Source organism: Cervus elaphus, chromosome 1 (genome assembly GCF_910594005.1).
Source record: "Cervus elaphus chromosome 1, mCerEla1.1, whole genome shotgun sequence".
Taxonomy (NCBI): Eukaryota; Metazoa; Chordata; class Mammalia; order Artiodactyla; family Cervidae; genus Cervus; species Cervus elaphus.
Window position 1 is genome coordinate 51,660,358 of NC_057815.1, and position 12,918 is coordinate 51,673,275.

Consider the following 12,918-nt stretch of genomic DNA (forward strand, 5'->3'; position numbering starts at 1 on the left):
ACACGGTCTGTCTTCTTCCAGCTCCCACTCTCTCACACACACCCTCCTCACTCGCAGGGGCACACGCGCACACACCCCGCTCAGTCCAGGAACTGGAGGGGCACACCCGAGGGGGTCTGAGCCCTACGAGCTCAGCTCCCGAATCTCAGTCCGGGCCAGCGCGGCCCCGCCCCGCCCCACCCCCTCATGCATATGCAGCACCTCGGCCCAGCGGCCCGGCCCCCAGACGGCCATTTGTAGCGGCGCTGGAGGCTGCGTTCGGCAGGCGCTGCGAAGTCGTGTGGAGGAGCGCGCCCCCAGGCCGCCGCAGCCCCTCGCCGTTGCGGTCCCCTCGCTTCTCCGCGCCTCGGGCGGGACCCGGCCAGCCCAGGCGCCGCGCTGCCGTCCTGACCGGCCCTCTAGCAGCTCCCGGCGCCCGGGACCCCCACCCGGCCGCTCGCCCGCAGCCCGCCGGCCGCACACGTCCCCGGAGCCGGGCCTAAGGCGGGCGGCGGCTCGGCGTGGCCGGGCTGGGCTCGGCGGCGTCCCCATGGCCGCGGCCGGCTGGCGGGACGGCTCCGGCCAGGAGAAGTACCGGCTGGTGGTGGTCGGCGGAGGCGGCGTGGGCAAATCGGCGCTCACCATCCAGTTCATCCAGGTACCTGGAGCGGGCCTGCCCAGGGCGCCGGGGCGGCGGCGGCGGGCGGGGGCTCCCGCTACCTGTGGCGGGGCGGCCACAGGGACCCCGCCCCGGAGGCGCCGCGCAGGCCGGGGGTGGGGGGCGCGGGGCGGCTCTGCCCTCCTGTTCTGCGGTCCGGGCGCCCAGCTCGGCGTCTCGGGAGTCGGGCTTCTCAGGAATGTGTCCGGGAGGGCGGAGCTGGCAGGGTGGGAAGCGCAGATCCACCTTATCGCTCCGGCCGCGGCCCGAGCTCTTAGGGAGAGGCAGCGCCGCCGCGCCGGGCTTCCTGCCGTGAGACCGGGGCGCGGGGCGTAGGGCGTGGGGCTGGAGCCCCGCGCGCTGGGTTTCCAGCCGCCCGGGCCGCCTCCTGCACCGTGGGTGCGATCGCGGTGGCAACTTGGTTCCGCGTGGTCTCCGAGCTTCTCCGCGCACGCCGAGCCGGAGCTGCCCGCTTCAAGCGGTGTGTTTCTCTTTGTGTGTGTTTGTGCTTTTCTCTTAAGTAATCTCTTAGGTTATATGTCCGGGTGGGAGTGTGTGATAATACTCCAGGGAAATGGTGGCCTCGAGGAAGTTAAGAATGTTCTCCGATAGGGGTGAGACCATTTCCTGGGAATTCCTGGTGCCTTCCTGCCTCTGGCCGTGCCAAGGTGAAGTTTAGGGTGGGCCAGGCTGGGAGATGACCAGCCTAGGCGTCGTGCGTTCTGTGTCAGTCCCAGCCACTGTCTCCCCCACCCCCCAGCCCTCTGTGGTCGCTGGAGACGGAAAGTCGGCTTGTAGAGGAAAGGGAGGTCGAATTCTTGGTTCTTAGGATTTGCTTGTGGTAGGAGGTTTGAGTGATCTTTTTTGGGACTATTGAAGAGAGAAGCCCCGATATTTCTCTGCTATTGTCAACCTAAAAGGTGTGGCGTGTGCTGGGAGAGAATGAAGTTACCGCGTTGTAACAGGTAACAAAGATACATATCAAGAGCGTTGTGAAAATGCTTTGGTGAAATATACCTGTTTGACCCATTTGCTTTCAGTTGGCATACTTGAATAGCGTATTTCGTCTCGCTTAATGTATATAGTGACATTAAAATACAGAGTTCTGTAACATAAATGTGATTGTTACCTGTCCAGTTGACTAAATGAGCAATAATTGCTGTTATACCATTTCAAGGTATTAAAAACTGCTGCTGAAACCTTTGTATCCAGGAAGAGATGTTTATGTAATGAGCATTTACAGTATACTCGTTAGTGGGTTAAAAAAAATTCACACTGAGTAAGAAGTGAGATTGGCTTTAGTATAGGAAGCTGCAGAATCAGAGATGCTGCATGTTATTTCTCCTAGGGTCGAGAGACTTTAAGTAACTGGCAAAGCAAAACAATTTATAGTTAACTATTTTGGGGAGCTGTAGCTAGGGGGAGGTGGGAGGTTGGCTAGGAGAGAGAATAATCCTGGGTTCCTGTATTAATAAATAGCATTACCTAAAAGATTTAGACTACAATATGTCTTTAACTTATGGGGGGGTGGTAATCCATCTCTATTTGAATCTGTACATTAATTATTAAGATATTGGAACTTTTTGTTTTTGGAAATAGTATTAGAAACTATTAAAATGTCAGTGATTTGTTTGCTTAATGATTTTCTAAATTCATTTGTTAAAGAAGCACTTCCTTTATGAATAGTGATGTACCTAGTTACTCTAGATGATTTAACAGAAGTAAAACAGGTGTGAGCTTTGAGTCATGCAGAGTTGAGTGCTAGATTTTGCTGTGTTGTTTATTTACTGGGAGAACATTGCCAGTGTATTATTTAGCTTCTCTGAACCTCAATTTCCTTTTCAGTAAAACGGGTCTAATCACACATTCTTCATAATCCTTTAAATTATGGGAACATCCTTAGCTTCTTATCTAGCGTATAGTATGTGCTCTGTTAATGATGGCTCTTACAAGCTTATGTATACACTTCTGTTAACACATTTAAATGCAAAAAGAGTTCCGAATTGAGGAAAAGTCAGATTGGGAAGGATTGATAAAAGGACTGTGTAGGCGTGATGGTGGAAAGAGAAGGCATGAGGGGGTCGGTCATATGCTAGTTTGGAGAGAGGAGGTAGGCAAGGAGGGGAGGGGGATTGGCCGGTTACTTGGGACCAGTGGAAGGGAGGGACATGGGCTCTGACTTTGAGAAGGCTTTCTGGAGAGGTAGAAGAAGCCAGACCTGGGTGGAGTCTCAGCTCTACCACTTGCTGCCTGTGTAATCTTAGGCAAATTACTTAACCTCTGGGTACGTTAGTTTTTTCCGTCTGTAAGTTGGGGAAATACAAAGTACACTTACAGTTCTGAAAATTAACATCTGTCCAGGGCCTGGAACAATGTCTGATGCGTAGTAAGTCTACAAACATTATCATTATTACTCTGTTAATCTTAGCTTATGGAGCCAAGGTGACTATCATCTATACTTAATAGAACTGCTATTTATTGTCCAGCTCCTGGGAAATTAAAATTCATTGTTATGATGGTCTTGCAGTAGTAATGGAAGGAGAGGAGTCTGCAGAAAGATAATAATCTTAACGGGCGGAAGTCAGTCCTCATTGTAGGTGATCAGGATGACAAATCAGTTTTATTTATTTTATAAGACTCCTGAGATACAACACTGTTTTTTACAGTGTTCACTATGTATTTTTCTATTATATAATCTTAAGTAGAAAAAATATAATGAAAAATTTGGGAATGAAGAACTTAAATCCCAACTTTCTTTAAATTGTTGCCTTTTATATATAAAGAGGTCTTCCCTGGTGGCTCAGATGGTAAAGCGTCTGTCTGCAATGCAGGAGACCTGGGTTTGATCCCTGGGTTGGGAAGATCCCCTGGAGAAGGAAATGACAGCCCACTCCAGTACTCTTGCCTGGAAAATCTCATGGATGGAGGAGCCTGGTAGGCTACAGTCCATGGGGTCACAGAGAGTCAGACATGACTAAGGGACTTCACTTTCTTTCTATGCATATAAAGAGCTACAAAATTAGGAAATTAAGACAATAATTACTTGAGGTGGCTTTTCCTCTTTAAAAAAGAATGCAACACGTCATGAAACATCCATGATTAATAATATAAAATACTATTAAGAGTAAATGTGTGTACATGAACTACTTGTTTCTGTTCATAGTTTTCTGAAAGTTCTGTTGGTGAATAGAAGCCCTCGATGATGAGTGGACTTTATAGTTAGATAATGATTTTAACACTGTATAGAGTGAAATGGAGAAGAGAGTTGGCTCTCTGGGTTCTAGGTCTCCTTCCTCAGGTGACGCTGGGGATTCTTTGAGTCTTCTGTAATCTCTTTGGGGCTTTATTTTCTTCTCCATAAAATGTTGGGCTTGGGTGAACAAATCGCCTCCTCACTTCTGTGTGATATTTAGGTAATGAATGCTGATCCTGTTTTGAGTTGGGAAAACTTTATCAGTTGGGAGTTGATTTTCAGAAATAATGGAGTAACCATTGTGGTTTCTGGCAACTCTGAGAAAAGGCCATACATGGTTTTTACACAAAGAGGAATTTCCCAGCCTCTGTTCTTCATTTAGCATCCTTACTTGTTATTCACAGTCTGTCAGATTTTGAGCTGCGTAGGGGTAGCCGACTTCTCAGGTATCAAGCTTTAGTCAGCCTTACAGCCTGTTAGCTTGGCCTTGACTCGGATGTTGCTTTTTACCTAATGTCTCTTTTGTGCAATCCCCCTCCATTGCTTTTTCCTGGGACAGAGATCCTAGAAGAGATTTCAAGGCACATGCATTTGTGTTAAAGTTAATTGATCTTGGTAAGTTTAGATTCCTGAATTGCTATTCTGTTGCTACATCTTGAACATGTGCCCTGCAATTGGAAGTCACTTAAAGTAACGTTTATCTAAGAATTTGAAATTATACTGTGGATGGCATTGCAGACTTGATGGACATGAGGTTGAGTAAGCGCTGGGAGTTGGTGATGGAAAGAGAAGCCTGGAATGCTGCAGTCCATGGGATCGCAGAGTTGGACACGACTAAGTGACTGAACTGAACTGTGGACTTGTCTTTTAGTGTGAAAATTACTATTTGACATTTTCAGAGTAGTTTACAAATGAATTCTTAGCGTTGAAAAATAAGGTACCTCTCCTAGTGGTGTTTTACATACTAGAGATTTCCTCATTTTGTTAGGATGAAATGCTTCTGTTGGCAGTTCCTAGATATACATGCTAGGCACTCAAGAAAGAACACCTTCTTTTAGAGAATGACTGCTTTTGTTAGAGGAGAAATTCTAACCCAGAGAGTCTTAAAACTCATTCTTCTCACTCATTTCTAACCTGTGTGTGTATGTGTGTGTGTGTGTATGTGTGCAGATGTGCGCAAGCCTGTGTCTTGTCTTGGAATGGGACGTTGAAGGAGTTTAGTGGGGATACTTCTGTTGAGTAGGTTAAGAATTCTGCTGTCCCTTGGTATAGTACCATTCGAAGGCAAAATGATGCCAGGCAGCTGCCTACTTGAATGGGGTTTTTAGTTCATCTGTTTTACTGAAATGTTAAGGGTCTTTCCTAAGGTTTAAAATGAAAGTAGCCTGTTTAATTTGGTGAGGAAAATAAATTGGTAAAGTGAGGAAGGAGTGCAGAAGGAAACTTTCTTGAAGCTGTATTATTTAAAATTTTTTTAAAGATTTCTTTTTCAAATTAAAATTCATCTCACAAAAAAGAAACAGATTTTGTGATGCTACATGATCTTGTTAATTCATTTCTTTTTTTTTCTTTTAGTTAGGAAAAATAGTCTCTTAGGGTATTTGTTTCTTTTTGAAAAGTGATAGTGAGTAAAAGACTTTGACTCTACTTATAAACAACATAGAGTTAATTGTCATTGAATTTTCTTGAATGACCTTGATCTTGAATTAATTTGGCTAGAGCCACCCAGCCTGGGGTTGAGATTGAAACTTCAAGTAATGTCCTTGGTAGGCTTTTGATTTACTTCTGTTTCTCAAAGAAAAATGTCTCTCAGGCCTTTATGAAAAAGACGATGTGTATACCTTTACTCACATATTTTCTGTGTAGTTCTGAAAGAAGCAAAGAACTATGACTAAAATTGTGCTACTGGAGTTACTTGTAAATTATATTTTAGTTTCAGCATTTTGTAAAAGCAATATGATTGTTTATTGGTTATGTAACAAATAGTTTAATTAAAATATATTTACAGAGTTTGTAAATTGTTCAGTACTGGATGTATGGATATACATGCCAACATGATAGCTGATGTTGCTTTTTAAAAAATCTTTACCCAGTTTTCCCAAATGCTACCATTTTACCATATTTGTTTTATTCCTCGCAAATAAACAGTTTTTTCCTGAATCATCTGAGTGTAAGTTGAAGACAATGCCCCTTTATTTTTAAATACCTCCATGTATATTTCATAAATGGAAGAGCACTTGTTTATAAACATAGTTATAACCTAAATCAGAAATTAATATTGATGTATTATTAATGTAATATGCAGAACTTTTTTAGATTTTGCCAATTATCCAAATAGTGCCCTTTATAGCAAAAGAAAAATCTCAGATTGTGCAGTACATTTTGTTTCCGTGTCTTTAATTTGGAACAGTTCTTTCATCTTTATTTTTAAAAGGTTTGTTTGGCCGCATCTGGTCTTGGTTGCAGCACGTATTGATCTGTGTTGCATCATGCGGGGTCTTTTGTTGCAGCGCAGGTTCTCTGGTTGTCCTGAGGGTTCCGGAGTGCGAGGGCTCAGTAGTTGGGGTGTGTAGGCTTAGTTGCTCCATGGCAGGTGGAGTCTTCGTTCCCTGGCCGGGGATTGAACCCATGTCCCCTTGCATTGCAAGGCAGATTCTTAACCACTGGACCACCAAGGAAGTCCCAAGTCTGTGTTTTATGACATGGACATTTTTGAATACACGTTAGTTATTTATAGAGTTCCTTCAGTTTGAATTTGTTTCTTCACGGTAGATTCGTTTTGGGCGCAGGAATAGCAGAGGTGTGTTCTCAGTGCATTATATCAGGAGATGTAATCAAGGTCCAGTTGATTTGACTGGATGCTATAGTTGATTTGACATCCTAGCTCCCAAATCTACAAATTTACCCTGGAAATGTACTTCCAGTAGTATTCAAATATAAGTGCATGGGGCCACAGCACTGTTTGTGATTTAAAAAATTAGAAGCAGCCTACAGGATAGAGAGGGGTTGAATAGAATATGTTACATTCACCCATTGGAGCATTCTGCAGCTATGAAAAGAACTGATGGGAAATGCATTCCAGGATAAATTGTTCAGTGAAAAATACAAAGTACAAAGGTATTTACTGTATTTGTGATATATTACTTTTAGTGTAGGAAAGAAGAGGAAATAAAATAACAAACGTATTTACTGATTGGGACAGAAAAGCACAGAAATGGGTAAATCAGAGGTTAAAGAGATGACTGGTTAGCTCTGCGTGTGGGTAGGGATGAGGGGAAAGGGATTGAGGGCCTCTTCTGAGGATCCTTTTCTGACACATGGAACCATGTTTAAGGTTTCACACAGTATATATACAGCAAACACCAATAAAATCAAAGGTGGAATACTAACAAAACAAATACACTGAACCTTATTTCAAATGACTAACATAACCACATTGAAGGAGGAAAAGCAAAAAAAAGTAATGTAACTTTTGAACCCAGCGTTTGGACTGTGTCCTCAGGATAAAGACGAACTCTAAACAAACAGTGAGCTGTGGTTAATAGGCCTTCCTCCCCTCCCCATCTCCGTAGCAGCAGCATAGGGTTTGCAATTCTGAAACAGTTTTCTGTACTAGGATTAAGTAGATAAATAAATGTATTGTGGAAAATGGGAGCCAAGTTCCTCACAGCCGAAGAAGGGAGTTATAAGTGTGGAAAGGGTGAAGGCCAGGAAGCACTCGATGCAAAGATGGAATTGAGGACACTGGCATAAAATTGTTAGGGGAAGCACCCTGACTGAAACCACCCACCCTGACCAGACACCATAACCATTTGCGTGAGTTATTTTATGACAGGAGGTCCTGGTAAGGAACACAAAACTAGCGAGGCACCACCAGCCAGAAGAGTCCAGGAAAGGTCAGGAGGAGACAGCACGTGTCCGACCACCGCCCAGAATCCTTCCAGCTGGCACCCAGCTAGGCTGAGCAGTGCGTGCACCGCCAGGAAGGACTGAGTCAGTGACCGGACACAGAAAACCCGGAGGCTGATCCCATCACCGTAAAGCCCGCCTGGCAGAGCAGTTCTCCTGGCTTCCTGGGTCTCTTACTGCTCTGCCCAGGTGCCCCTTCCCAGTAACGTCTCTTGCTTTGTCAGCACATGTGTCTCCTTGGACAGCTCATTTCCAAGTGTTAGACAAGAGCCCACTCTTGGGCCCTGGAAGTGGTGCCCCATCTTAGAACAGAACTCATAGTTTAAAAAGTTATACTAAGATATAGAAATAGGTGTGTGTGGCTGCTCATACACACGTCTATACATCTTTTTTCCAGCTATGTCTGTTGAGAGTACATAGAAACAATGACCCCCTATTAGCAGTGAGAACACTCAATGCCAAATCTTGGGTGCTAAATACCATTCTTTACTAAAAGGAACCTTGGAGAAATGACATCCCTGGGCTGGGGCAGGGAAAAGTAGAAGATGAACTTGGAGCATCTTTACCAGCCAGGAAATAAAGAGGTGCTCAGTGTCAGTTACAAGTTGTCTCTTGCTAAGAGCATTGCCGGTGACTGAACAGCAAGGGCGTTTGCCGTCTGCCCTGTGGAGATTGAACCCTGTGTTCCTGCGGCTGTTTAGCTTCAACAGCAGCATATTGAAAAGCAGAGACATTACTTTGTCAACAAAGGTCTGTCTAGTCAAGGCTATGGTTTTTCCAGTGGTCATGTAGGGATGTGAAAGTTGGACTATAAAGAAAACTGAGCACCGAAGAATTAATGCTTTTGCACTGTGGTGTTGGAGAAGACTCTTGAGAGTCCCTTGGACTGCAAGGAGATCCAACCAGTCCATCCTAAAGGAGATCAGTCCTGGGTGTTCATTGGTAGGACTGATGTTGAAGCTGAAACTCCAGTACTTTGGCCACCTGATGCGAAGAGCTGACTCATTTGAAAAGACTCTGATGCTGGGAAGGATTGAGGGCAGGAGAAGAAGGGGATGACAGAGGATGAGATGGTTGGATGGCATCACTGACTCAATGGACATGGGTTTGGGTGAACTCCAGGAGTTGGTGATGGACAGGGAGGCCTGGTGTGCTGCGGTTCATGGGGTCGCAAAGAGTCAGACACGATTGAGCAACTGAACTGAACTGAGGGAGTTCAGATGGAATGAAGTACTCTGTGTCCAGGAAATCTTGTGGGATAAGTCTTTAGATAGTTGGATACTTTGAGGAACTGATTTTATGATCCCATTCCTTGTATCTCCTCATATCTAGAAAAGCACTAAATCACTTCATTGATGACATAAGATCCTTGTGACTAGCAGAAAACCCTTTGTAAAATGAGTGCTTAATGGTATGGAACTCCTGCTTCACCCAAACTTTATATATTGGCCTTCCCCCACTGCCTGTTTGGAGCAGTCTCTCAGAGCTATGTGAGGAGCTGCCTTCTGGGGGCAGTTCTCATTTTGCCCTAAATAAAACTTGACTTGCAGCTCTCAAGTTGTGCATCTTTTTTAGTCGACATGAGAAAACAAAATGATGGCGGTATGTCATAGAGACAGAGCCAGCCTGGAAGAAGGCCCACTGGCTAACACTGGGATAAGCTTCCCAGGTGGTGCTAGTGGTAAAGAATCCGCCTGCCGATGCAGGAGATGTAAGTAAACCTGGGTTTGATCCCTGGGCCGGAAAGATCCCCTGGAGGAGGGCAGGGCCACCTGCTTCCAGTATTCTTGCCTGGAGAATCCCATGGACAGAGGAGCCTGGCAGGCTGTGGCCCATGGGGGTCACAAAGAGTCAGACATGACTGAAGTGACATGCAACTCTGGGATAGGCTCATCATCAAAATAATGATAGTAATTGATTGTTGCCCATAAATAAAGAATCCATAGGGATAAATAAATTAAGGAGGAAGGGAAGTTCTTCCTTAGATTTGATGAGTAAACATAGAGGAAATAGTGGAATTAGAAAATCAACATTTGGCAGTCAAACAGCTGGTTTAAGTAAGAATCATAAATGGATTTAAAAGTAGTGGGTAAAAGTTTGAGAGTAGCTGGATATTAACATAGTCTAAAGTATCTGCCCCTAAGGTATTGTTAATTATCAAGGGGAAAATAACCACATGGAAGAGACCTCCCTGATACCTAGACCGAAGTGATCTGAGTTAACAGTCTTGACATTGCTTTAGGTAAAGATAATAAGCAGACTTTTATTCACTTATGCTAGTGAGATCTGGTCTTCACAATTATACCTTAGCTAGTCTCTGATTGAAAATAAGCCTGAAGGAACCACATTGAGGCAAAAAGGGGACCAACTTTCTCTCTAAGGAGAAAATTTTTGCTTAATTTTAATTTTATAGGCAGATGCCTTTTGAGGAAAAGGTTGATAGTTAAGCCAGTACAGATTTTGGCCATGATTTTAGCATGATATCCTCCCTTTGGAGAAGGAAATGGCAACCCACTCCAGTGTTCCTGCCTGCAGAATTCCATGGACAGAGGAGCCCGGTGGGCTATACTCCACATGGTCACAAAGAGCCGGACATGGTTGAGTAACTAACACATTCTGATGCATATTATGCTTGGAGAACCACTCGTCTAAATCATAGGGAACAGAAGGTGGAAGCCACTCTGTCTCGCCCACACCCGGACGAGCACAGCAGCCTCCTTGCCACTTACCTGAGCTTTCCTAAGTATGTTCGGTGTTTGCACCATCAGCTAATGGCAGCTCTTGCACCCAGGGGTCCCCGGTTGTCTCCTCTTCCTTGGGGCACTGCACGTCCTCATCTAAGTCATCTGGGTCTGAGTCCCCCTCATTGTCGTGGGCGTCCTTGGCCTCCTCTCCCCCTGACTCAAGCACCTCACCATTCAGGGCCAGCCCTCCTTTCTGGCCCCCTGAGCCTTCCAGATCCTGGCTCAGGTCTGCCTGTGTCTCTCGACTGCCCAAATGGGTGGTATCCTTCTCTGGAAAGAACAAATAACCGGCCATCAGACCAGCGGCTTCCTTGGTAGCTCAGACGGTAAAGTGTCTGCCTACAATGCGGGAGACTTGGGTTCGCTCCCTGGGTCAGGAAGATCCCCTGGAGAAGGAAATGGCAACCCACTCCAGTATTCATGCCTGGGAAATCCCATGGACAGAGGACCCTGGTAGGCTACAGTCCATGGGGTCGCAGAGTCGCACACAACTGAGTGACTTCACTTCATCCTCCCCTTGTGCTGATCTTGCCTTTTGCTATGTAGATTTTCCTCCCTTGTGTTGTGTGGTGGATTTGAAAAATGGATTCTTTCTCTCCCCCTCTCCCTCCTTTCCCCCGCCCACTTGGATTTACCTTAAAATTATTCATATTCTTAAACATTTAATTAGAATAATTGTCTTATTTCTAGTTGTAGAAAATGAGGAATTTGGCAGTTTTGTTTGCTGTTTTCCCTCACCCTTTTTATAAATTTAGTGTCCTTAAAATAACCAAAAGTATGTGTGACTGCACTGTTTTAAGAGATTGTTTTTTGTCTTTTGCATTTGATTTTGTTATTGTAATAGTAAATGTTGTTGTTGTTCAGTCGCTCAGTTGTGTCCAACTCTTTGTGACCCCATGGACGGCAGCCTGCCAGGCTTCCCTGTTCTTCACCATCTTCTGGAGCTTGCTCAAACTTATGTCCATTGAGTCAGTGATGCCATCCAACCATCTTGCTCTCTCCTTTCTCATTAGGAATTGTTGCTTTTATTTGCCATTTCTTATTGCATTTTATTTGCCATTCTAACTAATTTCAGTCCTAACAAGCAATCCTCATGAACAGCTGGTTTTTTTTTTTTTTTTGAACAGCTGGTTTTTATTTTGAATTGTTATTTAGAGAACACTTTCAAGTACTTTTAAAATTTAATTTTAAGATTAACCTTAAATTAATTTTTAAGATTTAATTTTAATATTAAAATTTTACTTTTGCATGACAAATAATGAGTAGAAAATCATTGGGTCCTAAAATTTTTTGTATTGAAACAGTTGGAGGTACTGCTTTACTTATCTTTCATGTCTTTGCTTTTATCTCACTAGCCTCAAGTTTCCATTCTGCGGGAATAACTTGTTTTCTATTTGTATGCTTGTAGCCTTCTTTTATCATTGGAAATGAAAACATTTGTCAGGATATGACTGGAAGTTTTTCTCTGTTCACTAGTTTTCCCTGAGAAATGATGAAACATTCTCAGGTCTGGGAAGGTTTTCTTCTTCATTTTTGAAGTCATTTTCTCAATTATCTTCTGAAATACCTATTTGTGCATTGATTCTTTGAAATCATTGTTTCATATTAAGTTAATCAATGATGGAGAAGGAAATGGCAAACCACTCCAGCCTTCTTGCCTGGGAAATTCCATGGACAGAGCAGCCTGGCAGGCTACAGTCCATGGGGTCACAAAACAGACATGACTTAGTGACTAAATGATTCCATCCATGGTCTCCAAAAAAAAAAAAAAAAAAGTTAATCAATGAAAAGGCTAAGATAGTCTGTCTCCCTTCAAAAATTTGTCAAATATGCCTTCTGTATCACTGAAATTTTTTGATGTCAGATCGAAGTACTCTCTTAAACAGATATAATAACCTTGATATTTCAGTCTAATGGTGATCAGTGGTGATGTTCTTTTGTCTTTTCTTAAGGCCACAAAACTGATATTTTTAAAGCTTGGTACTGCTTAAAGAAAAAGTTCTTGCCAGGGAAGGGTATTTTTTTGAGTGGCAGAATGTGTTTTTTAAATTTATTCTCTTATGCTGAGTTGACCTTAGTCATTCTTGGTGTTGGAAGTAAAGAACTGACTTTGATCTCTTTGCTGTTCAGGGGACTCTCAAGAGTCTTCTCTAGCACCACAATTCAAAAGCATCAGTTCTTCAGTGCTCAGCCTTGTTTGTGGTCTAACTCTCATATCCATACATGACTACTGGAAAAACAATAGCTTTGACTATATGTACCTTTGTTGGCAAAGTAACGTCTCTGCTTTTTAATACACTGTTTAGGTTTGTCATAGCTTTCTTTTTTTTTTTTTTCATTTTCACTTCATTTCGTTTTTTTTTTTTTTTTTGGAGAATTAGGGATGGTTAAGAGGATAGTTTTCAAGTTTATTAATACTAAAATTTAAGCTTTCT

At 43.6% G+C, this 12,918-nt stretch overlaps 1 protein-coding gene across 2 annotated transcripts in view; it reads left to right on the top strand.

Moving 5' to 3' along the window:
• Positions 1–221: 221 nt before the first annotated feature.
• Positions 222–12,918, top strand: part of RRAS2 (RAS related 2) — a 79,683-nt gene continuing 66,986 nt past the window's right edge. Inside the window, exon 1 of one of the 2 annotated variants that reach the window (XM_043902538.1) lies at positions 222–637. In XM_043902538.1, coding sequence (XP_043758473.1) covers positions 530–637 — 108 coding nt within the window. In that variant the 5' untranslated portion in view covers positions 222–529. Of the gene's footprint in view, positions 638–1,099; positions 1,119–12,918 lie in introns of those variants that run through there. The other variant, XM_043902548.1, reaches the window with a different exon arrangement.